The 24,769-nt window shown below is 40.9% G+C and overlaps 2 protein-coding genes across 4 annotated transcripts; both read right to left on the reverse strand.

The window, feature by feature from the left end:
- Positions 1–4,271: 4,271 nt before the first annotated feature.
- LOC143922463 (uncharacterized) lies at positions 4,272–7,472 on the reverse strand. Of its 3 annotated transcripts, XM_077445709.1 has the most exons (3): positions 5,474–7,456; positions 5,210–5,298; positions 4,272–5,150 (listed from the first exon to the last, which is right to left on the reverse strand). In XM_077445709.1, exon 1 carries the CDS (start codon positions 7,256–7,258, stop codon positions 5,585–5,587), a length of 1,674 nt encoding a protein of 557 aa, XP_077301835.1. In that variant the 5' UTR covers positions 7,259–7,456; the 3' UTR covers positions 4,272–5,150; positions 5,210–5,298; positions 5,474–5,584. The 3 variants fall into 3 exon arrangements, with proteins under 3 accessions (XP_077301835.1, XP_077301834.1, XP_077301833.1); XM_077445708.1 differs by having other exon boundaries at positions 4,272–5,354; positions 5,416–7,450; XM_077445707.1 differs by having other exon boundaries at positions 4,501–5,150; positions 5,210–7,472.
- A 14,461-nt stretch (positions 7,473–21,933) lies between these two features.
- On the reverse strand, positions 21,934–24,387 carry LOC143922578 (tyrosine-protein phosphatase 69D-like). Its single transcript, XM_077445883.1, has 5 exons — positions 24,150–24,387; positions 23,940–24,071; positions 23,715–23,866; positions 23,537–23,672; positions 21,934–23,457 (listed from the first exon to the last, which is right to left on the reverse strand). The coding sequence occupies exons 1-5, from the start codon at positions 24,192–24,194 to the stop codon at positions 23,410–23,412; spliced, it is 513 nt and encodes a 170-aa protein (XP_077302009.1). The 5' UTR covers positions 24,195–24,387; the 3' UTR covers positions 21,934–23,409.
- Between the last annotated feature and the right edge of the window lie 382 nt (positions 24,388–24,769).

Here is a 24,769-nt window from a genome sequence, read left to right on the forward strand (position 1 = left end):
GAACGAGACTGGGACACGATGCTGTCCCCGTTCCTCATGGCTTACCGCTCAACCCCACACGACGCGACAGGAGAGTCGCCAGCCCTGATGATGTTCGGCAGGGAAATGCGCCTTCCGCCCCAACTTATTTACGGCGGACCCCCGGACAGTATACCCGAGCAATCAGCCCACAAATACGTCCAAAATCTCATAGAAGGGATGGCGGAAACGCACAAATTCGCTCGGAAACACCTCCAGAAGACGCATAAAAGAATGAAAGCGGCTTACGACGGGAGGATCTGGGAACCACGATACGAAGAGGGCGATCGCGTTTGGTTGCACAACCCAGCCAAGAAGCCCGGTCGCACCCTTAAACTCCAGCCCCCTTGGGAAGGTCCGTTCCGGATTATTAAGAGGATCAGCGACGTGGTCTATCGGATCCGCCGGGAAACAGGGAACTCCCGGTATCTGGTGGTGCACGTCAACAGATTAGCGCGATACCTCGCAACACCGGATCCGATCTAAAATTAAAACCCCGTATTGTATTTCCTTGTATTTGTTTATTTATTGTATTTCCTTGTATTTGTTTGTATATGCTTTTGTACATTAATAAATCGCTCGAGACGACCGATCCTGAAGGAGAGGGCAGTGTAACGTACGCCCCCGCAGCCGAAGGAGTGGGGGGGAAACTACCCCCGCCCTCGGATGCTGGGGAGTGGGAGAAAGTACCGCTACTTTCTCAGCTATAAAAGAAGCGCCCTTTCCTTCGGAAGTCGAGTCGGACCACAGCTTTCTCTGAGAACTGTCGTTTCCTTTAGACTCCCATCTCTGCTGGTCTTTCCCTGTTCAGTCAAAGCCACCCACTTCACCCCACGTTACACATATAATAATATTATTTATTGTATTTACTTTAGATTTAGCGGTGTTCTTCTCAGCCTGAAAGATGGGTATATGTACGAAGACCAGATTCGGATCCCAAGATTCAACTGTTGGAATTTATTCTGCAAAGGCCCCGCCGCCACCCAATACTGAAGATCTCCCTCACCCTCCACCACCTAGGCCTTGTTTTAAAATTAACCCCGCAACTCCCCCTGCTGCACGGTAGACATGGAGATATGGAGCTATATCTTCGAAGATACATTCTTCTTCTTAATGATATATTTGCACATAAATGTAATTTGCACGTAATCTATAATTGGGTCAGATGTTTTTTTGTTATATTTATTCTACATCTGAGGCCTGTTGATTTTTCAATAAATAAATTCATAAGATTTTTCGAGGCTCAATAAATTTGTGAGAAATTTTAAAGATCTATTATTTAATTAGACCACCCACATTTTCCACTTTTGTCGACACATCTTTACGTGCATATGTATGTAGATATGTGCGTACATTCTCCCATATACGTAGATCATAGATATTCGGACAATGAATATATCCGGCAAATTCCAAGTTACGGTGAATCTTTTTCCATTAGTGGAAATATACACATTTATATATATATATATATATATATATACATATTTATATATGTACATATAATCCAGAATGTTCATGCAGTTTTCACTGTATTTCGCAATATAGAACGAAGTTCTTTAAGCGAAATCGTTGAAGCGCCTTTGCCAGTCATCTTCTTTAATTTTAAAAGAGGCACGTACACGCAAAATATACATATTTACGAAACGATGCACCGACTCACAAGTCTGGATCTAGGGGGTGGCAAACTGGGCATTTTCCCAGGGGTGGCGGATTTAAAGGGGCGACAAATGTAAGCATAAAGAAGAAATCTTCAGACTTCCCGTTTCGCATCCATATAGTAGTCTTCTTCTTTCAGTGGCTTATTCGTTACCGAACGTTTGCAATCATGTTTCCAATGATGACTTTGTTGGCTGCAATGGTATTTTGGTTGAACCACTGCCTCAGGTTTTTCAGCCAGGACGTTCTTCTTCTTCCCGGGCCTCTCCTTTCGCACATATTTCCTGGGATGATGAGATGCAAGGGTTGATATGTTTCGGGGAGTCGCATTGCGTGACTAAAGTATTCGAGTTTTCGAATCTCGATGCTCTTGGCGATTTCTTTTGTTTTCTTCATTCGAGACAAAACACACTCATTTGTAACCTTTTATGTTCAGCTTATCTGTAGCATTATTCTGTATACCCATATTTCAACTGTTTCTATGTTTTCATAATAGTTTCAGTGAGGGTTCACGCTTCCACTGCGTATGAGAGAACTGAGAATACATAGCATCTCACTATCCTCATTCGGGTTTTCAGGGATAAATCTCGGCTACATAATCGTTTACCATGCACCCTTTTTTTTGATCTTTCGACTTAAGATCTTTCGATTTTCGATCTTTGCCTTCCGATGTTTGCGTTTTCCGGCGTTTCACAATCGGGGTCGTCACGGAGACCTACAATAATCACCCTGGCTTTTTCTATTCGGCATTTTATTTCATTCGTAAGATCCCACTTGGCATCTAAATTATGTAGAACCCTAATATACGGTCTTGTTGACTCTCTCCAGAAACACTCCTTCGACATTGCATGTCAATCCATCAGACTTGCAGATATTCATGAATTTTGTTATTTGATATTCAATTTTAAACCGTATTTATTACACCATTCGGTCACTCTGTTGATGAGTATCTGCAATCCATCTCTACTGTCTCCCACAAGTACAGTGTCATCTGCATAATGCAGATTATTTAACAAGACTCCGCTAACTTAAATCCCCTTTTCGGTTCCTGCTAATACTTCTTCAAATATTTACAACACAATCTAAAATACTCAGCTGCTAGGGATTTCCATCGGGAAATTCTACTATGAAATTCCGGTGAAACTAGTCTTCATAAACGTTGACAAATGAATGACATGGATTACACGACCCATGTTCAATGTATTTTTTTTTCAATAGCGGATAGTATTCTTGTTTACTTAGTACATGCTCAAAATATTATACAACGCCTTTCGGCGTTTTTTTTTAAGCCTATGTACTTGCAAGCAAAACGCGTTGAACATATTTTCAGCTTGATGAAATATAAGACAACAGTAAGTTCTTCTTTCGATATTTTATTTCTGACTGTGTCTCCCCTAGAACTCGTTATGCCACCCAAAAAGCAGAATTTTGAATTTTTGAAACTCCCTTGGGAGAGTCTGGGCCTCCCAAGAAGGCTATGTGGACCCAGGTTGAGAAACGCTGCGCTAGAGAATCGAGGTTTTTTTTCTGTTGTTCTCAGAATTATTTTGTCGGTCCTGCCGAAGTCTGATAATGAATACTTTGGTCACGTAATGTGTCACCCCGAAAAATATGAAAAACCCTGCATCTCTTTATCCGAGGAAAGAGCGAAAAGTGCGAAAAGAGAGGCCCCGAATGAAGAAGGACGTCCTGGCTGAAAAACCCGAGGCAGTAGTTCAACCAAAATACCACTACACTGTTCCGGGCAGCAGCCAACAAAGTCATCATTAGAAACATGATTGCCAACGTCCGGTAACGGATAACACACTAAAAGAAGAAGGCTATATGGATGCGAAACGGGATTTCTTCTTCATGCCAATTTTTCCACCCCTTTAAATCCGCCGCCCCTGGGCAAATACCCAGATTGCCACCCCCAAGATGTGAGTCAGTGCATCGTTTCGTAAGTATATTTTGCGTGCACTTTTTCACATTTCGTAAGCCGAATTCGTCAACTGTGTTTGTACAAAGTTCATATTTTGAAATTCAAAATATTGACAAAATGCATTTTTGGTACATTTTTTAGGTCAAAACAATACGACAGTGCATATGTGGATATTTTGACATTAAATGTTGAAATATACAACAATTGACATTTTTTCCCTATAAATTTCCTAGTACTTGCCATATCAATTCATTACCAAAGTCACTGTCCGTCTCTGAAGAAATTAAAAAGTGAGTAGCTTTGTTATACCTTTCGTAATAAATATTTATACTTATTATAGTGTGTATATACATATAATAATATTATTTATTGTATTTACTTTAGATTTGGCAGTGTTCTTCTCAACCTGAAAGATGGGGATATGTACGAAGACCAGATTCGGATCCAAAGAGTCATCTGTTGGTAGTTCTTTTGCAAAGGACCCTCCACCACCCACTACGGAAGAAATACCTCGCCCTCCACCACCTAGGCCTGGTTTTAAAATTCACCCCGCAACTCCCCCTGCTGCACAGTTGACATGGAGATATGGAGCCTAATGTTCGAAGATACATTCTTCGTTTTAATGATATATATATAGGATCCGGATGTGAAGGATTCCAAGTGAAACGCGCAGATTAAGTCAGAACTATTTATTGTACACGCTCTTCGGGCTTGTCCTCCAACAAGTGACCATAACAACACGCATCCGGTCTTTCCCAGGCATACCACACACACTCTATCTCGGCTCGTTTAAAAATCAATTCTACATTCGGTCATTCCTGACTGTCATTCGCCCTCGGATGACATTCTTCGTCTTTTATATTTTTACAGCATTTCATCTCACATTCTTTTACATTTCATCTTCTACTCTATACAATGTATCATCTTACATTCTTTTAAAACATTTCCTCTATCATCCTCAACAATGTTTCATCTCACATTCTTTTACATTTCATTTTCCACTCTATACAATGTATCATCTTACATTCTTTTAAAACATTTCCTCTATCATCCTCAACAATGTTTAATCTTCCATTCCATAAAATCATCTTATATTCTTCTAAACATGCTTTCAATTGTCACAATTACAATTTAAATCACAATTACAATCATCATCACAACTACATTTCAATACACTTATACATCAATCATTTTACAATTTACATAACAATTACAATTATAACAAATTAATCGTTACACATTTCACTACAAATCAATTTTTCATTTCAACATAATTCAATCTTCAATAAAGTTACACATCACAATTAAAGTTACACATAAATCATCACAATTACAATTTAAAATTATGTCAAGCAATACAAAACAGAAAGGTATCACAATTACAATTTAAAGTTAAATCTTTACATTGGAAACAATCACATTTTAAAACATTACTAGAATTAGCAATAAAACATTAAAATCAATACCTTTACAATGACAGGTTAAATCTTTACATCGGAAACAATCACATTTTAAAACATTACTAGAATTAGCAATAAAACATTAAAATCAATACCTTTACAATGACAGGTTAAATCTTTACTAGAATTAGCAATAAAACATTAAAATCAATACCTTTACAATGACAGGTTAAATCTTTACATCGGAAACAATCACATTTTAAAACATTACTAGAATTAGCAATAAAACATTAAAATCAATACCTTTACAATGACAGGTTAAATCTTTACACCAGAAACAATCACATTTTAAAACATTACTAGAATTACATTTCAATACAGTTATCTTATATTCTTCTAAGCATGTAACCAAATTAAAACATGATTCAATGTACCAAGCACTTCCCAAAAAATACTAGAATAAGCAATAAAACATTACACTTTTCAATCATCAAATTACAAGTAAGGCTTAACTAAAAACCCTCCAGGTATTTCACTTATTCTCTAATTCACAAACGCACACTTCACTTCCATCGGTGCAACTTAAATTCTATCCAATGCCCTCGGCGATTCTCTGTGACTGTCCGAGGAATCTGCCGTCACCCCACAGATATTCTGCTAGTAATTTACCATAAATGAAGTCAACACATATTGGTTCTAGCTCACTGATACATCCAGTAAGTCTTTTCTCAATCCATGGTTCTATTTTCTTTTCCATTGAATTAACATCAATCCGACTACGACTGAGCTTGAAAGTGAATACAGTGTCTTTTGGTGTTGAAATTTTGACTGGGTCCCTTAATCCTTCTTGTGATTTAGCCATATCTTTCTCTTTGTCTTTATGTTTTTCCTTTTCTTTATTCTCATCTTCAGAATTCTTCAAATGACTATAATCCTTAGATCCTTTTCCAAATTGATCATCGGGTGGTTCATCTGTATTTGAAAACGGTATGTCTCCGTAGTCCCAAAGTCTTCTTCTTTGCAATCCATCACCGTCCATACTTCCATCAGCCAGGTTCACACCTCCATCAGCCATGTTCGCATCGTCCTCTTCATCATTGGAAACAATGAGTTCTCTTTGAGCAGACATCTCTCGTGAAGCCCGTTGCTGCAAAGGTCTTTTTCTGTGCAAACCATCACTGTTCACACTTACATCAGCCAGGTTCACACCTCCATCAGCCATGTTTGCATCGTCCTCTTCATCATTGGAAACAATGAGTTCTCTTTGAGCAGACATCTCTCGTGAAGCCCGTTGCTGCAAAGGTCTTTTACATGCCTGTTGCCACACTTCCTTACGATCCCTCATGTCTTGCTCTTTTTTCCTCCTCGGCAGACTCCGTTCTAAGTTAACCTCCATCAAAACACACGGTTTTTTAACACATTTCACTTTGCTGCCGTCAATGCACATAAGAACGGATTCTGTGATAGGGCTACCCAACAGGGCGGCACCCGGGATACTGACTTCTTTTCTTATTTCTTCTTGTATTGTCAAGACAGTTTTTGTTTTGGTGCTGTTACATTGAGCTGATATGTGCCCAAACTCGTTACAATTGAAACAACGAGTTCCTCTCGTCTTAAACCTACAGTCGGCTGCTAAGTGTCCACGTCCTCCGCAATTGTAACATTGTGGTCTCTCTCTTTCTCGGTTTTCACGGTTTCTTACGGGCCCCGTCACCCTGGGTTCGTCGTCTGGTGTTTCACCGGCCCCACTTGAATCGGAGTCAATGGGCTCTGCTTGAGCAAGCATTTCTCGTTCTTCAAAGACGAGCTCTTCGTCATCCCACTGGAACTCTTCTATCAGCTTCTGCTTAAGGATAGTCCATGATATAATTATCCCTTCCGAATTCAGGAACATTCTCGCTGTTCCTACGCAATATATTCTCCCGTAGACCAGTTGCTCCAGGGGCGTCCAGTGGAAGAACTTCGCAAATTCTTCCATGTGCTCAATCCACCGGCTGATTGGCACACCGCCGATCCCCTTAAACCGTGGCGCGTATGTCTCGAATTTGTCTCTGTCAAAATATGGCACTTCGTCTTCTTCTTCCTCTTCATCGTCGTCGTCATCATCTTCGTCTAAGTCCGCGAACCTCTGCATCTCCACGACAGTTAGCCGACGTAAAACTGACGCTGACATTGGCGCTATCGTCTTGGATATCATCATCGTCGTGTGGCGTGTTCGCTGACGTGACGTCACCGACGTCACGGGCTTCCGCATTCTCGTCATCGCGCGCGCGTCCTAACCTCAACTGTCAAAACTCCGCGTCGTCGTCTGACCGCTTCTGGCTGTCACTCGAAATGTCTTCAGGCATCCCGGACGAGACCCCAAATATAGGATCCGGATGTGAAGGATTCCAAGTGAAACGCGCAGATTAAGTCAGAACTATTTATTGTACACGCTCTTCGGGCTTGTCCTCCAACAAGTGACCATAACAACACGCATCCGGTCTTTCCCAGGCATACCACACACACTCTATCTCGGCTCGTTTAAAAATCAATTCTACATATATATATATATTTGCATATAAATTTAAAAAATTTTTCGAGGCTTCGAGGAAATTTGTGAAAAATTTAAAATATCTATTTTTTAATTAGACCATCCACCTTAATCTATTGACACTTATTACAACTACGAATATAGACGATAAAGACATCCGAATCATCTCGAATCAACAAAAAGCTCTTGTCAAAGTGGACGAGAAAATGACAGAATATATTGAAAAACAAAGAGATTGAAACAAGGATGCATACTATCCGCAATTATCTTCAATCTATAATCCGAAACAACTACATATTTTAAGAAGAAAAAGCAAGAGCCGAAGAGAGGATTAAAGTTAGCGGAGTCTCGTTAAATAACTAATCTGCATTATGAAGATGACACTGTACTTATGGCAGACAGGATGGCAGAGATGGATTGCATATACTCATCAACAGAGTGACCGAATGGTGTAATAAATACGGTTTAAAATTAAATATCAAAAAACAAATTTCATGAATATCTGCAAATCTGATGGATTGATATGCAATGTCGAAGGAGTACTTCTGGAGACAGTCAACAAGGCCGTATATCTGGGTTGTACATACTTTAGATGCCAAGTGGGAGCATACGACTGAAATAAAATGCCGAATAGAAAAAGCCAGGGTAACTATTGCATGTACATATGTAGCCGTGATTTATCCATGAAAACCCGTATGAGGATAGTGAGATGCTATGTATTTTCAGTTCAGTATAAGAATACCCAGTGGAAGCGTAGACCCCCAGTGAAACCATTATGAAAAAATAGAAACATTTTAAATGTGGGTCTACAAAAGAATGCTACGTATAAGCCGAACATATATGTAAGTTTACAAATGAGTTTGTTTTGTCTCGAATGAAGAAAAAGACAAAAGAGTCATGCATCCTGGCTGCTCAAGTCTGATAATGAATACTTTGGTCACGGAAAGCGACACCCCGAAACATATCAACTCCTGTTATGTTTCCATTATCCAAGGAAATATGTCCGAAAGGAGAGGCCCGGGAAGAAGAAGGACGTCCTGGCTGAAAAACATGAGGCAGTGGTTCAGCCAAAATACCACTACACTACACTACCGGGCAGCAGCCAACAAAGTCATCATTGGAAATATGATTGCAAACATCCGGTAACGGATAAGGCACTAAAAGAAGAAAACTACATATATATATATGTATATGGATGCGAAACGGGAACTCTGAAGATTTCTTCTTAATGCCAATATTTGTCGCCCCTTTAAATCCGCCACCCCTTGGCAAATGCCCAGTTTGCCACCCCCCAGATCCAGGCTTGTGAGTCAGTGCATCGTTTCGTAAATATATTCTGCGTGCACTTTTTCACATTTCGTAAGCTATGTCAGCTAAGTCAACTATGTTTGTAGGTTCATATGTTGAAATTAAAAATATTCACAAAATGCATTTTTGGTACATTTTTTAGGTCAAAACAATACAACAGTGCATATGCAGATATTTTGCCATTTATTGTGAAATTTGCGGATCCGAAGATTCAACTAATGTTGCAAAGGACCCGTCGCCACCCACTAATGAAGATCTATGTGCCTCGCCCTCCATCACCTAAGCCTGGTTTTAAAATTCACCACAAAACTCCCCATGCTGCACAGTAGACATGGAGATGATTTCGAAGTATAACCAACTTTGAAAAAGCATGCTGAGAAATAGACAAAGAGAATCTGATTATCTCAAATAGGTACCCTGGATATGTTCAGTTTCCGAATGTCTATTATCTATGTACCGGACATACATATGTATATGGGATTATGTACATACATATGTATGCACACATGCACGTACAGATGTGTCGAAATGGAAAAAAATGGAAAAGGTGGATGATCTGATAAAAAAATAGATATTTTAAATTTTTCACAAATTTATTGAGCCTCGAAAAATCTTATAAATTGATATGCAAATATATCATTAAAATGAAGAATGTATCTTCGAACATTAGGCTCCATATCTCCATGTCTACTGTGCAGCAGGGGGAGTTGCGGGGTGAATTTTAAAACCAGGCCTAGGTGGTGGATCTGCCTCGTCACTGATTCTTGTTATTCTTCTTCTGCTTTTTTACTTTATCTATGTACGTAGTAACAATAGATGAAGTTTTGGGATCATGCGAAAATTAGAATTCGAGATTTTGACTGATTCGAACTCAGAATCGATCACTGATCGCGTTTTCATCTAGAAAAATGTGTGTGCCTGTGTATTTTTTGAACACCGTTCGTCCTATCGAACTGAAACTTAGTATCGGTTACTAAAATTCTTATCGATACAACATCAATTTTTAAGTTGACCGGAAATGGTACCTCTCTTATGGGTGTCCTCTTTTTTTTAAGTTTTTGAATTCAATTATATCCCAAGCCGCTAATCAAATTGGATTTAATTTTTTTTACATATTTTATATCTAAAAGTTTAAGCTTCATAGCAAGTTATGTATGAAATTCGGTAAGCATCCGTCAACCGGAAGTGGCAGTTTACTCTTGTTCGATTTTTATTCTACTATTTTTTTCGACCCTTTAAACATGTGTGCTCTTCTTACAAAATCCGACCGCTGGAAGTAGAGTTTTTGTCTTTTGGAAATTTCCCTACATTTCCGGTCAATTTATATCGAAAATACTCTAATAACCGATATGTGTGAACGTGAATTGAATTTTGAATTTATTGAAGTTGTTTTGTGACCTTCTCATATTCCTTAAATACATAGGTAAAGTGATGGGTTGGTCACATCCGATTTTTTTAATATAAGGTCTCAGATATACAGAATGTCAAATTGTACTCCTCCGTATGTAAGATATATGTATATTTTTAAATGTTTGTTAAAGTAAGAACATCTTTTAAAATTAAAGAAGATGACTGGCAAAGGCGCTTAAACGATTGCGCTTAAAGAACTTCGTTCTATATTGCGAAATACAGTGAAAACTGCATGAACATTCTGGATTATATGTACATATATAAATATGTATATATATAAATGTGTATATTTCCACTAATGGAAAAAGATTCACCGTAACTTGGAATTTGCCGGATATATTCATTGTCCGAATATCTATGATCTACGTATATGGGAGAATGTACGCACATATCTACATACATATGCACGTAAAGATGTGTCGACAAAAGTGGAAAATGTGGGTGGTCTAATTAAATAATAGATCTTTAAAATTTCTCACAAATTTATGGAGCCTCGAAAAATCTTATGAATTTATTTATTGAAAAATCAACAGGCCTCAGATGTAGAATAAATATAACAAAAAAACATCTGACCCAATTATAGGTTACGTGCAAATTATATTTATGTGCAAATATATCATTAAGATGAAAAATGTATCTTCGAAGATATAGCTCCATATCTCCATGTCTACTGTGCAGCAGGGGGAGTTGCGGGGTTAATTTTAAAACAAGGCCTAGGTGGTGGAGGGTGAGGGAGATCTTCAGTATTGGGTGGCGGCGGGGCCTTTGCAGAATAAATTCCAACAGTTGAATCTTGGGATCCGAATCTGGTCTTCGTACATATACCCATCTTTCAGGCTGAGAAGAACACCGCTAAATCTAAAGTAAATACAATAAATAATATTATTATATGTGTAACGTGGGGTGAAGTGGGTGGCTTTGACTGAACAGGGAAAGACCAGCAGAGATGGGAGTCTAAAGGAAACGACAGTTCTCAGAGAAAGCTGTGGTCCGACTCGACTTCCGAAGGAAAGGGCGCTTCTTTTATAGCTGAGAAAGTAGCGGTACTTTCTCCCACTCCCCAGCATCCGAGGGCGGGGGTAGTTTCCCCCCCACTCCTTCGGCTGCGGGGGCGTACGTTACACTGCCCTCTCCTTCAGGATCGGTCGTCTCGAGCGATTTATTAATGTACAAAAGCATATACAAACAAATACAAGGAAATACAATAAATAAACAAATACAAGGAAATACAATACGGGGTTTTAATTTTAGATCGGATCCGGTGTTGCGAGGTATCGCGCTAATCTGTTGACGTGCACCACCAGATACCGGGAGTTCCCTGTTTCCCGGCGGATCCGATAGACCACGTCGCTGATCCTCTTAATAATCCGGAACGGACCTTCCCAAGGGGGCTGGAGTTTAAGGGTGCGACCGGGCTTCTTGGCTGGGTTGTGCAACCAAACGCGATCGCCCTCTTCGTATCGTGGTTCCCAGATCCTCCCGTCGTAAGCCGCTTTCATTCTTTTATGCGTCTTCTGGAGGTGTTTCCGAGCGAATTTGTGCGTTTCCGCCATCCCTTCTATGAGATTTTGGACGTATTTGTGGGCTGATTGCTCGGGTATACTGTCCGGGGGTCCGCCGTAAATAAGTTGGGGCGGAAGGCGCATTTCCCTGCCGAACATCATCAGGGCTGGCGACTCTCCTGTCGCGTCGTGTGGGGTTGAGCGGTAAGCCATGAGGAACGGGGACAGCATCGTGTCCCAGTCTCGTTCTGCCTCCTCGTCGTAGTAGGACAGGAATTTCCGGAGGTATCCAAGTAGAGTGCGGTTTAACCTCTCGATCATCCCGTCCGACTGAGGGTGGTAAGGGGTCGTCCGAGTTTTGCAGATGCCCAATTTATCCAGCGTTTCGGCAAAGACTCGGGCTTCAAAATTACGGCCTTGATCGGAGTGCAGTTCTCGAGGTGTGCCCAGTTTGGCGAAGACATGGGTTACTAGGGCTTCCGCTACCGTTTCCGCCTCTTGGTCCGGTAAGGGAATGGCTTCTGGCCACTTTGTGAAGTAATCAGCGGCCACTAGCACGTAACGGTTCCCCCTATTGGTAACCGGTAGTGGTCCCAATATGTCGATCGCCATTCGGTCCATCGGTGCCCCTGACACGTATTGCCGCATGGCCGCCCTGTTCCTCGTATGTGGTCCGTTTTGCGCTGCACACCTGGGGCATTTTTCGCACCATTTTATAACGTCGGGGCGGCATGTTGGCCAGTAGTATCGGCGGCGGACATTCTTTAGCGTTTTATTGACGCCGAAGTGTCCGCCAGTCGGGGAACTGTGCATCTCCCATAGGATTTCATTTGTGTGGCTCTCGGGAATGACCAATTGCAGGATCTGACGCTCGCCGTTTGGGCTTTCCCATCGCCGGAAGAGCTGACCCTGGTCGACAGTTAGTGCGTCCCACTGGGCCCATAGAATCCGAACTTCGGGTTCTTCTGCCGAAACTTCTTCCCACAGTGGTCGTCTCCCGGACTCTTTCCAGGCGATGAAGCGTGAGATTGTGGAGTCGGTGGCCTGGGGACTTTGTGGGTTCCCTAGAGTGACGAGTTTAGCTTCGGGTGCTATTTGCTCACTCTCTATTTTCGCGCATTTCGGGCAGTCTGGGTCACATGGACGTCTAGAGAGGGCGTCGGCGTTGCCGTGTTTCTTCCCTGCTCGATGCTGTACGTCCATGTGGTACTGTCCCAGTCGTTGCAACCAGCGGGCCCATTGACCTTCAGGTTTTCTGAAGCTGCGGAGCCACGTCAGTGCGGCGTGATCGGTTCGGAGTGTGAAGGGGCTTCCGTACAGGTAGTGGTGGAAGTGCTCTACTGCGTCGACGATGGCGAGCAGCTCTTTCCGGGTGACGCAGTAGTTCCGTTCCGGTACCTTCAAGGTGCGACTATAGTACCCGATCACCTTCTCCTCGCCGTCTTGAACTTGGGAGAGCACGGCTCCGATGGCATGTTGACTGGCATCCGCGTCCAGAATATAGATTCCCTCGGGTCGGGGGAATGCCATTGTTTCCGCATTTGTCAGAGCGTTTTTGAGGGCATTGAAGGCATGCTCGCAGTCTTGGTCCCACGTGAAGACTGTTTTCTCCTCCGTGAGACGATGCAGTGGTTTCGCCGTTTGCGCAAACCCTTGCACAAACCTCCGGTAATAGGTGCAGAGGCCTAAGAAGCTGCGGAGTTGTGCCTTCGATTTGGGGGTGGGCCACTCTCTCACGGCTTTTGTCTTCTCTGGATCCGTGCAGACGCCGTGGGAGCTGATTTTATGGCCAAGGAAGCAGACCTCATTCCTAAACAGCTGGCACTTCCGCGTATTTACTTTGAGTCCGACCGCAAGTAGGCGTTTGAGGACCGTCTGGATGTGTTCCAAGTGGGCCTCCGGGGTCGGACTAAATATTATGATGTCGTCGAGGTATACCAAGGTTGATCCGGTCAGGTCGCCGAGAATGTCTTCCATTAGCCGGGAGAATGTGGCAGGCGCGTTGCAGAGGCCGAAAGGCATAACACGGAATTGGAACAGACCAAATTCAGTGGTAAAGGCGGTTTTTGGTCGGTCTTTCTCTTCGACTGGGACTTGCCAAAAACCACTCTGCAGGTCCAACGTCGAGAAGAATTTGGCGCCCGCGAGTCTGTCCAGGACGTCGTCCATTCGTGGCATCGGGAACGAGTCTTTCGTTGTCACGGCGTTTAACCGACGATAGTCAACGCAGAGGCGCAACTCGCCGGTCTTTTTCGTGACCAATACGATGGGGGAGGCCCAGGGACCGGCTGCTGGTTCGATTATTTGTCTTGTCAACAAGTCGTTGATGAGGGACCGTACCTCTGTCTTCTTGTGCAGCGGTATTCTGCGAGGGGCCTGTTTGATGGGGGCGGCGTCGCCGCTATTTATTCGATGGCTCCCTTTATGGACTTGGCTTAAGTCCCGTTCGCTTTGGGCGAAGGCTTGTCGATGCTGGAGGAGGGAGTTGACGATCGTCGACCGTTTTCCAGGTGGTAGGTCGATGATAGCAGCGTCCAGTTGGCGGGGCAGGTCGTCTTGTCGCTTTCCGTTCAGTTCGTGTCTTTTTATTTCCTGACACGAATGGACTGAACTTACTGGTCGATGGGGCGCAATGTCGTTCCGGAAAGTGACCCTTGTCGTGGTTCCTCCCAGTTCGACGATCGTATTGAGGTGGCGCAGGAGATCCATCCCCATGATGACCTCTGAGGAGAAATCAGTGACGGCAAATTTCCATCTCGCTTGTGTGCCTTTAATTGCCAACGTAGTCTCGGCCCATACGTAGATCGCTACGTGTCGACCGTCTGCGACTCGTATTCTTTCCCTTTTGTCGTTCACCCTTTTTCTATGTTCGCGGGGAATTTTGGCGAACAGTTTGCTGGAGATAACGGAGACGCTTGCCCCGGTATCCAACAGTACCCTACATGGTACTCCTCCGATCTCGCCTTCGGTGTCTAATACGAAAGGTGAGTCGCCGACGCTCCCTAACACTGGGACGGGCTTTTCTTCGTCTTCGATGATCAGTCCTGCCCGTGTGGAACTGACCATTATTCTTTTCCCGACTGGGATCGCACCTCTTCCTCGTCGGAGGCGTTCTCGACTGCCCGTACCTTCGGACAGTTCCGCCCGCGACATTGTGGGCTTCCGCAGTTTCGGCAGTTCCTTTGCCCTTGCCAGGGCGGTCTGTTGCCGTTACGGCCCTCCGCTTGCCAGGGAAGTCTGTGACCGTTACGGCCCTCTGCTTGCCAGGGAGGTCTGCTGGCGTTTCGAGCTGCGGTATTGAAGTGAGGCTGGTGGTCTTGGGCTGGTCTGTTGGCCGCCCCCCTCCCTTGACTCCTCAGCCGTTTCGCATCCCTCGCGTGTTTTGCGAGCCGTAACAGCTCCTGCAGTGGGGTCTTCGGATCTGCGGTGAAGACGGCAGCGCGGATATCCTCGTCGTGAAACGACAATATGAGGAGTATCTTGTCTAGGACGTCCAACGGGATAGGCTCTGGAAAGGCCTCCATCCTTTTTCGACGGATGTCCGCGAACCGAGCTTCTATGTCGTCGTTGTTGCGGATCGACGGGGAAATTAGGTCACGGAATGCGTCGTACGGGTGTGGCGAAGATTTGAAACGCTTCACCAGCCTCTCCCTCAGCTCCTCGTACGCTTCTTTCGGTACTTCGTCGATGAGGAATATTCTCGCTTGACCTCGTAGAGCGAGAATGAGTGAGTTTGCCGTCGGTTCGCAGCGTAGGGCTCGTGACACGATTTCAAATTCGCGGATGAATCGTTCTACGTCGCCCGTTCCGTCGAAAACAGGAAGCTCGGTCGGTTGCTTGTGGATGGTGCTTCCTAGCATGGGGTCGGTGACAGGTCGTGGAGTAGCGTCGTTTCTGCATACTGATGACGAGGGACTCAGTGTGCTCGCCGGAACCGCTGGGACCCTCGTTGAAGGGCTTGCCGGAATCGCTGGCGTGCGTGTTGTGGTGTCCCTCTCGAGAAGCGCGACGAGTCGCGCCATCTGCTCCTCCAGACGTTCCACACGTGATGGTTCGTCCAACTGGTGAGGAGATGCCTGTCTCCTTTTTGGGGGCATCTTTGCGTGGTGTATTCCTTTTGCGGCTCAGGTCAAACACTTCTGACACCAGTGTAACGTGGGGTGAAGTGGGTGGCTTTGACTGAACAGGGAAAGACCAGCAGAGATGGGAGTCTAAAGGAAACGACAGTTCTCAGAGAAAGCTGTGGTCCGACTCGACTTCCGAAGGAAAGGGCGCTTCTTTTATAGCTGAGAAAGTAGCGGTACTTTCTCCCACTCCCCAGCATCCGAGGGCGGGGGTAGTTTCCCCCCCACTCCTTCGGCTGCGGGGGCGTACGTTACAATACATTTAATGATATTTGCATTTAAATTTATGAGATTTTTCAAGGCTCAATAAATTTGTGAAAAATTTAAAATATCTATTTTTTAATCAGACCATCCACCTTTTCCATTTTTTTCCATTTCGACACATCTGTACGTGCATGTGTGCATACATATGTATGTACATAATCCCATATACATATGTATGTCCGGTACATAGATAGTAGACATTCGGACACTGAACATATCCAGGGTACCTATTTGAGATAATCAGGTCAACTGACCATATTTGAGATAATCAGATTCTCTTTGTCTATTTTTCAGCATGCTTTTTCAAAGTTGGTTATACTTCGAAATCACAAACGAAAATGAGCTCAAACAAAGTTGGGGTGCGTATTTTAATAACTAAATAGTAAAAAACCCTTATACATATTTATCGATCATGTGTTTTATTACCAAAAGTTATACGTAGAATTATAAGCAATTCGTTCTTCGTGCCAGTACTCTATATTATATAATAGCGTTATCTATTAATAATATTGTTTTCTGTGGAAACATGTTACTTTTAAAAAAAGTTCATTTCAGGAACCCTTAAAATTCTGTGTAATTCGGATGTGACCAAACATCCGAATTACTTAATATAAATTCTCAGAAATACATCATTTCAAATTTTACTCCCCCATATGTATTTTCAATTGTATGTATTTCAAGTGTTTCAAGGCGCTTAAACTATTGCTATGGAGACAACATACAGCTGGAGAATTTTCACTTTCTTTTACATTGCGAAATACAGTGAAAGCTGCATGAGCATTCTGGATAATCTAGTAGGCGAATTCGATTTATAAAAAAATTTTTTTTTCCACTGGTGGAAACAGATTCACCATAACTTGAAATTTGACGGTACCCTGTCCAAATATTTACTATCTACGTATATGAGAGTATGTACACATATGCACACATGCACGTACAGATGTGTCCAAAAAAGTGGAAAAGGTGGATTGTCCATTTAAAAAATAGATCTTTTAAAAAATCACAAATTTATTGAGTCTCGAAAAATCTTATACATTTATGTGCAAATATAGCATTAAAATCCATATCTCCATGTCTACTGTGCAACACTTCGAGTTGGCGTTGGGGGTTCAATCACAATGATAGGTGGTAGAGGGGTTGGTGGGATTGTAAGTGGAGGTGGTCTTATAATCTCGGTCATTGACTCTTCAGTTCCAAATCTTGTCTTTTTACATATCCCCATCTTTCAGGTAGAGAAGAATACTGCCAAATCTAAAGTAAATACAATGAAATATATGAAATATATAAGTATATTTATTACTAAAGGTATAAGAAAGCTACTCACTTGTGGATTTCCTCAGAGATGGACAGTGACTTTGGTAATGAATTGACATGACAAGTACTAGGAAATTTATAGGGAAAAAATGTCGATTGTTGCATATTTCAACATTTTATGTCAAAATATCTACATATGCACTATCGTATTGTTTTGACCTAAAAAATGTACCAAAAATGCATTTTATCAATATTTTGAATTTCAAAATATGAACTTTGTACAAACACAGTTGACGAATTCGGCTTACGAAATGTGAAAAAGTGCACGCAAACTGTATTTACGAAACGATGCACTGACTCACAAGCCTAGATCTAGGGGGTGGCAAACTGGGCATTTGCCCGGGGGTGGCGGATTTAAAGGGGCGACAAATATTGGCATAAAGAAGAAATCCCAACAACTTCAGTCGACCCACAGCAGCAGACCAGTCGACCCACAGCAACAAGCGCCGACACACAGCAGCGGACCAGCCGAACGAGCCAGCAACACACTGCCGCATCCAGAGACCTTCTGAGCATAGCCGAATGCCGAGCCAGCAACACACTGCCATATCCAGAGACCTGCTGAACATAGCCGAATGCCGAGCCAGCAACACACTGCCATATCCAGAGACCTGCTGAACATAGCCGAATGCCGAGCCAGCAACACACTGCCATATCCAGAGACCTGCTGAACATAGCCGAATGCCGAGCCAGCAACACACTGCCATATCCAGAGACCTGCTGAACATAGCCGAATGCCGAGCCAGCAACACACTGCCATATCCAGAGACCTGCTGAACATAGCCGAATGCCGAGCCAGCAACACACTGCCATATCCAGAGACCTGCTGAACATAGCCGAATGCCGAGCCAGCAACACACTGCCATATCCAGAGACCTGCTGAACATAGCCGAATGCCGAGCCAGCAACACACTGCCATATCCAGAGACCTGCTGAACATAGCCGAATGCCGAGCCAGCAACACACTGCCATATCCAGAGACCTGCTGAACATAGCCGAATGCCGAGCCAGCAACACACTGCCATATCCAGAGACCTGCTGAACATAGCCGAATGCCGAGCCAGCAACACACTGCCATATCCAGAGACCTGCTGAACATAGCCGAATGCCGAGCCAGCAACACACTGCCATATCCAGAGACCTGCTGAACATAGCCGAATGCCGAGCCAGCAACACACTGCCATATCCAGAGACCTGCTGAACATAGCCGAATGCCGAGCCAGCAACACACTGCCATATCCAGAGACATCTGAACATAGCCGGATCCAGAGCAACGACACATTGCAGATCCAGCGGCCATCACGACACCAAGTCAACAGCCAATAGCCGCTTCAAGAAAACTTCCCCAAATATTCTAATACACTTGTACAATATTTAGGCAAACAATAAAACAACTTTATTCAAACAAACAGCAGTATTAACTACCAAAACACAGACGAACTCGTCTATAATACATGGCGGACTGGTGGTGAAGAACACCTTCACAACTAGATCAGTCCCCATAATTGTGTACCTGCATTGTACTAAAATCGGCGTACTCGAAGACATTTATTTATTTATTTATTTACATACAAATATACCAGGAAGGCTCAACAGGTAAACCCCAAATGCGCCTTCCTGGTCCACATAATTATTACATAGATACATGTAAATCTAAACAATATCTGACATCTATGGTCAGATATTACAAACATCGTATTAATACGATAAATAACTTTCATGTAACAATACGATTTTTTTTATATTCGTTGTCATTGTCTCATTTAACGATCTCCACTATTTTAAAAGATATAGAACGAATTCGTGAAGTCATCCAAGGATTTTAGTCAATCAAATCCACAGCAATAATGTAGCGTGGGAACGTGGGAGAGATTATCCACTGTCTAAGTGCATTCTAGGGTGAACAATAGAAAACCCAGTTTAGGCTAATGGGACTGTGTTAGTGCCCAAACAAAGGATACGCTAGAGTTCTCAGAACTGGGGTGAGTGCGTGCGACTCGCCAGGGTAGACCTACATGCCGAGACAAAAGACACGCCATCAAATCGGGGATGCTATGCTGGGCAACTTGTCCTTTATAAGGAGGTACTCACGGTGGATCAAGTATTCTGGAGAGAGCGGTGGTTACGTGTGGACCTCCTGAATCCCACTTTACGTGTTGAATAAATGTTGTGAAGCGACTTTGGCCTTTCATTTGAATCCTGAACCCACCCCTACGCAAAAATAACAAATACATATGACAATGAACAAAAACAATATGACAATAACTCTGAAAGAAAACCATATTCTAAAAAAAAGACGCATCCAAATACAATAGATTTATTATACAAATATTTTGTTTACAATGACGTTTAAATAATATAATAATAAAAATTCCTCAAATAAATAATATATAACTATAGAATAATACGTACACATATATATGCATTTATAAATATAAAAATTGTCATTATCGTGTATGTATATATGTATATATGTAGATAGATTTGCATATAAATACACAATAAGAGGTCAAAAAATAATTACTATACAATCCTAGCATGCAGGTCTTCGAAAAAGATAATTCACGACATTGTTAAACCGAAAAATACATACATCATTATTATCATTTACAATTGTTTAATGGTTTCAACGCAAAATCCTAATTAGAAACCCCAACTTGTGCAAATTTTACAAACGATAATCTACACGGAGGATAAACAACTTCTAATAGATGTTACATTTGAGAGAAAATGTAATTATCGTAACACAGAATCTGATACGTGGTTCGGATCTAATACACATGTCTATTGTACGAACTAACTGGATATAAAAACAAAAACAATTCTATAAATGCAACACTCTATTCGGTGGTAACGAAATATTTATTTATTACAATAATACAAGAATAACGCCACGTTTGAGACAAACTAGAGTCTGTTCAGATGCGAAACGCAGAATAATTCGAATGCAGATTGGATCCAGACAGTTTTCGGTGCAAAATTAAATAAACCGGATATTGCCACAAATGCTTATTCGATAAGAGTATTATATTAACACTCAAATTCTGCTCCGAATCTCTAAACGCACTACACATATTTTCTTTATATGTACATACATACATATTGAATTAGAAATGAATATTCAAAAGAAAATAATAATATTTTGACCGTAAAGAAAAGGAGCGACCGTTTCTGTTGTACATATTATTTCAATTTAAAAACTGAACATTACATTTCAAAAAATAATCCGGTCAACCTGTCAAATAATGCGTATTTATATTTTTCAAATATTCATTTTTTATAGAAAATTAATTGTGATTCTTATTTCTTAATATCTAAGTAATAATCTCCTATAAATGTATAGTAAAAAACACTAATTAGTTCAAAAGGTTTCATATCAAAAAATTGTGCCTTCTTCACAATGTATACGCACTAGGTTTATCATTAACGTCATTTTACGAATTACATTATTTTTATAATAATAATTAAAATTGAATGTGACTATCAACTTATCGTACACCTTATCGAGAACACTGACTAAGATAAGCTATTGTTATTTGCCCAATATTACAGTTACAATGCGATAAGCTTTAACGCTAAAACTGAAACATCATCGTTATGCACGTAAAGAACAAGGAAAAACTTTTAATTTGCACAAAATATTACACAAATTCATTCGTAAATTAGGAACCCAAAATTGAGATTGTATCGTAATTGAACTGACTAAATAATATACGCACTGAATTGGAAAGCCGTTGCCAAGTCTCGTCAAACTCCATGATGGATTTCCAGCGACTAGTTGAATGGAACCGAGTTTACGGCTGGTTCAAACCGTCATAATGAAATGTTGAATTTACTTTTTGCCCCATTTCAGCTCTAAGAACAAACATATGGCGAATTGGACTCTAGCCTCCAACTGATCGAGCGAAGTTGACAGTAGTTTGAGTCCAATCTGTCGTATGCTTTCGACTAAGAACAGGCCTGGTATTGCAGATGAACCGTCAATGTATCGTCACGCCTCGCACAATATTTTTCTATACAATAAATTTACAAAAAATACAACAAAATGAAATGACACAATTGCCTAAGCATACAATCGCACTTACAAAATAAATATTTATAAAAATCTAATATTTTTTTCTAGTTGTATTTCATTCAAGATATGAGAAAGTTCAGATTTATTCGTGTTCAGTTCTCAGTTCTAATTTTATTTATTTATTCAATACAATGTAAAAATCGCAATATATTGAAAAACTATTTATGAATATTAAGTTACGTTTATCACCGATGAATTTTTATGTCTAAATTAATTTATAATATAATAATAAAAAAACCGATTTCATGTATAAAGTTTACAAAAGCTACAAATATATTTCAGTTCGGCTCTTAGATGAAACTCTTAAATACACGTAATTTTTATATGTAAAGGAAACATTCGCAATGCTGATTTTTATGGCACAACTTAACAATCCGTCGTCCTTTCTCCTTTTTCTTTTCTCTTTTTCCCTTCCACCGTCAACGTAACAAATTCAGATCATTGTTGTCGCATCATTTCAACATACGTACGTGTAAACGTCGACGTTGTTCTTTTTATTATTACTATTCCAAGTGTAAAAAATTATGAAACCGTCATAAGACTCGATACATGTATAATATAATGCGATGGCACCCAAATGCGGTAGAAAAGTGTGTTTTCCGACGAAAATTAACAGTATAAAAAATAAATAGATTTTTATAACAAATCTCACTATAAATATCCTCGATCGAAAATTACAAATCCTAAGAGACTCTCGATTGCTATTCAAAATATCACTCGTACACAACACTTCCTGATCGTATCCTAAATAAATGACGTAGATTTACAAGTAGATTCCTTGCAATAATCGAATTATTGCAAATTATTAAATAAAAAATTAAGGTACAGTCGAGAATAGTCCCACAACGAATATATTCGCTCATTCGTGAATCCGTTGTTTTAATATAATCCACAGACACACAAACTCTTCTCTAAATGTCGCAAACAAGCTCATTTCATATACTTGTTTATACAATATAAACCATACACACAATGAAACTCTTCGAAGCTTGAAACTTTTGCTTCCGTCTCTGGACGGAATTTTTTTTTGGTAGAGAATGAATTAAATTTAACCCTCATCAGTCCTGAGACACAACACTTACATATGTCATTCGTGTTCTTTCTGTTACGTAAAAAAAAATTAAATTCAAATGGAATTGTTCAAGTACATATATTACAAAGATGAGAGAAACTTCATCTGGATCAAAGTGCGTATACTAAAATAAAAAAAGATGAGAATTGAATCATTCTACTATACGAATATCACATTTCGATTATAGTTCTATTTAGCAATATTCGATTTTGAATGAAAATTGTGCCTAAATCTCACTCGTCTGTACGTACACCTTGTTTGAATTCCCACTCCGATGAGTTTCATTGCATTGATGAGATTAAGAATATGCTTCGATTCAGAGCAGAATTGAAAATATATCGTGAGACTATTCCCGAAACCTGTACACGAAATCAAAAATAAAACAAACATACAGAATATATTATCATTACGTTAAAACTTATCAAAAAGTAAAAAATGTGTGCTTTCGCAGGTACATATGTGCTGTTTGTTGTATGCGATGAAGTAATCAAAACAAAGCATGAACATATCGTCGTGAATAACCTCAATTAGATAGGTGGTATTGAACACACTTTTTAAGCCCGATATATTATAGTAAAATATGGCAATGAAAACATACATACAATATGCCTTTGATAAAAATCCCGATGAAAACGTGTCTCGTCATGCAACGATAATACTAAATGAAAATATGCGCGTTAGGATTTTCATAAAAATCGATAATCAATTTGCTGAAAAAGTGTTCATAATAATATACATACATATATAAATGTATTATAAAAGATCACACAAGTCTTTTTGACACTTAACTATCACTGAGCAAGTTATGCAACTTATGCAACATAGTTCACAATGGCCCGATGAAGAAACTCGTATTGCAACTGAAATCATACGAGAAAAATGAAAATTTGTATTTTTTACTACGTATTTTTTTACACATTGACTTGAAACAAGACTCACAAACGTGTCCAAACAACCCATCCTCTGACACCGGAGTTTCCTCGTCACTGTCGATACGTCGACCCGTTTTTCTGTGCGGAGTTGGATCGTTAGAATACTCAAAGCGACAAACATCGACGAGCGATCCGTACCTTGGCTGTGAAAAAAGCACACATTAATTTACACATCGATTGCGTACCTGCAGTGAACTAAAATCGGCGTACTCGAAGACATGGTCACTCCACTCTGTCCGACCAGTTCTATCAACCCTCTGGTAACTTCTGGGACCTGTCCGCTGACGGTCGGCCAGCCGTGGTATTGCAGTTGAGTGACTCTAATTCTATCTTGATTCTAATGAATACAAATCGGCATTTAAGAAATACTGTAATAAATAGGACTGTCAAACTTGAATCTTGAAATATACCTTCGTATTGGTGACTTGGAACTCTCGTCTAGTATAATACGGACAGGATTCGCTAAGTAGGTAAGTGACGTTGATATGATCGTACTGGATTTCATCGTCGTCCCAATATCGAGGACACTTTCCTTCGCCCAACTGTTGGTTAAAAATAAAAATGCATTTTACTATAGATTCCGACTTTGACCCGTATGAAAACATCGCCGACTATCTCACCTCACTCAACATGACGATAGTGCTGATTTCGTGGTCTGAAACCATTCTCCAAAAGTCTGCTATCGTCGACGGTAATGGATCTTGTGCTATAATATACGACTCTGCATTATCGTATCCTATGCAGAGAAATGCTATAATAATAGAAGTGGCTTTAGGCGTTATATTGTTGTCAAGTGAGGAATGTCCACGGAAAATTTCAAATAACTACAGCGATAGCCTCGATGATAAAACTGTACCCGCATTAAGAACACTCAGCAATACGTTACCATCGTAATACAAGATATCATTGACATATTGTCATTCGGTGCCTTTGAATCAAAAACAACAGTTCTTCTTTCGTCCTTGTTATTATTTTGGCTGACAATATTTTCCTTGTCCAATAATTCTGGTTCAATGTGGGTATGCAGGTTGTCATGGACATATTTCCATCTAGTGCCTTTGCATCAAAAACTATGGTCGTCCTTTTGCCTTTTTCATAATTATTAGAATTGACTACCGGTTCCTTAATTAATTTTGTTGAATCAAAAATGGGTACTACAGAAGTCATCGACATATTGCCTTCTAGTTGTTTTTCATCAGCCATTCTTTTACCACTAACAGAAGTAGCAGAGTTGGAAATA

This window comes from Arctopsyche grandis, chromosome 2, assembly GCF_051622035.1.
Source record: "Arctopsyche grandis isolate Sample6627 chromosome 2, ASM5162203v2, whole genome shotgun sequence".
NCBI lineage: Eukaryota > Metazoa > Arthropoda > Insecta > Trichoptera > Hydropsychidae > Arctopsyche > Arctopsyche grandis.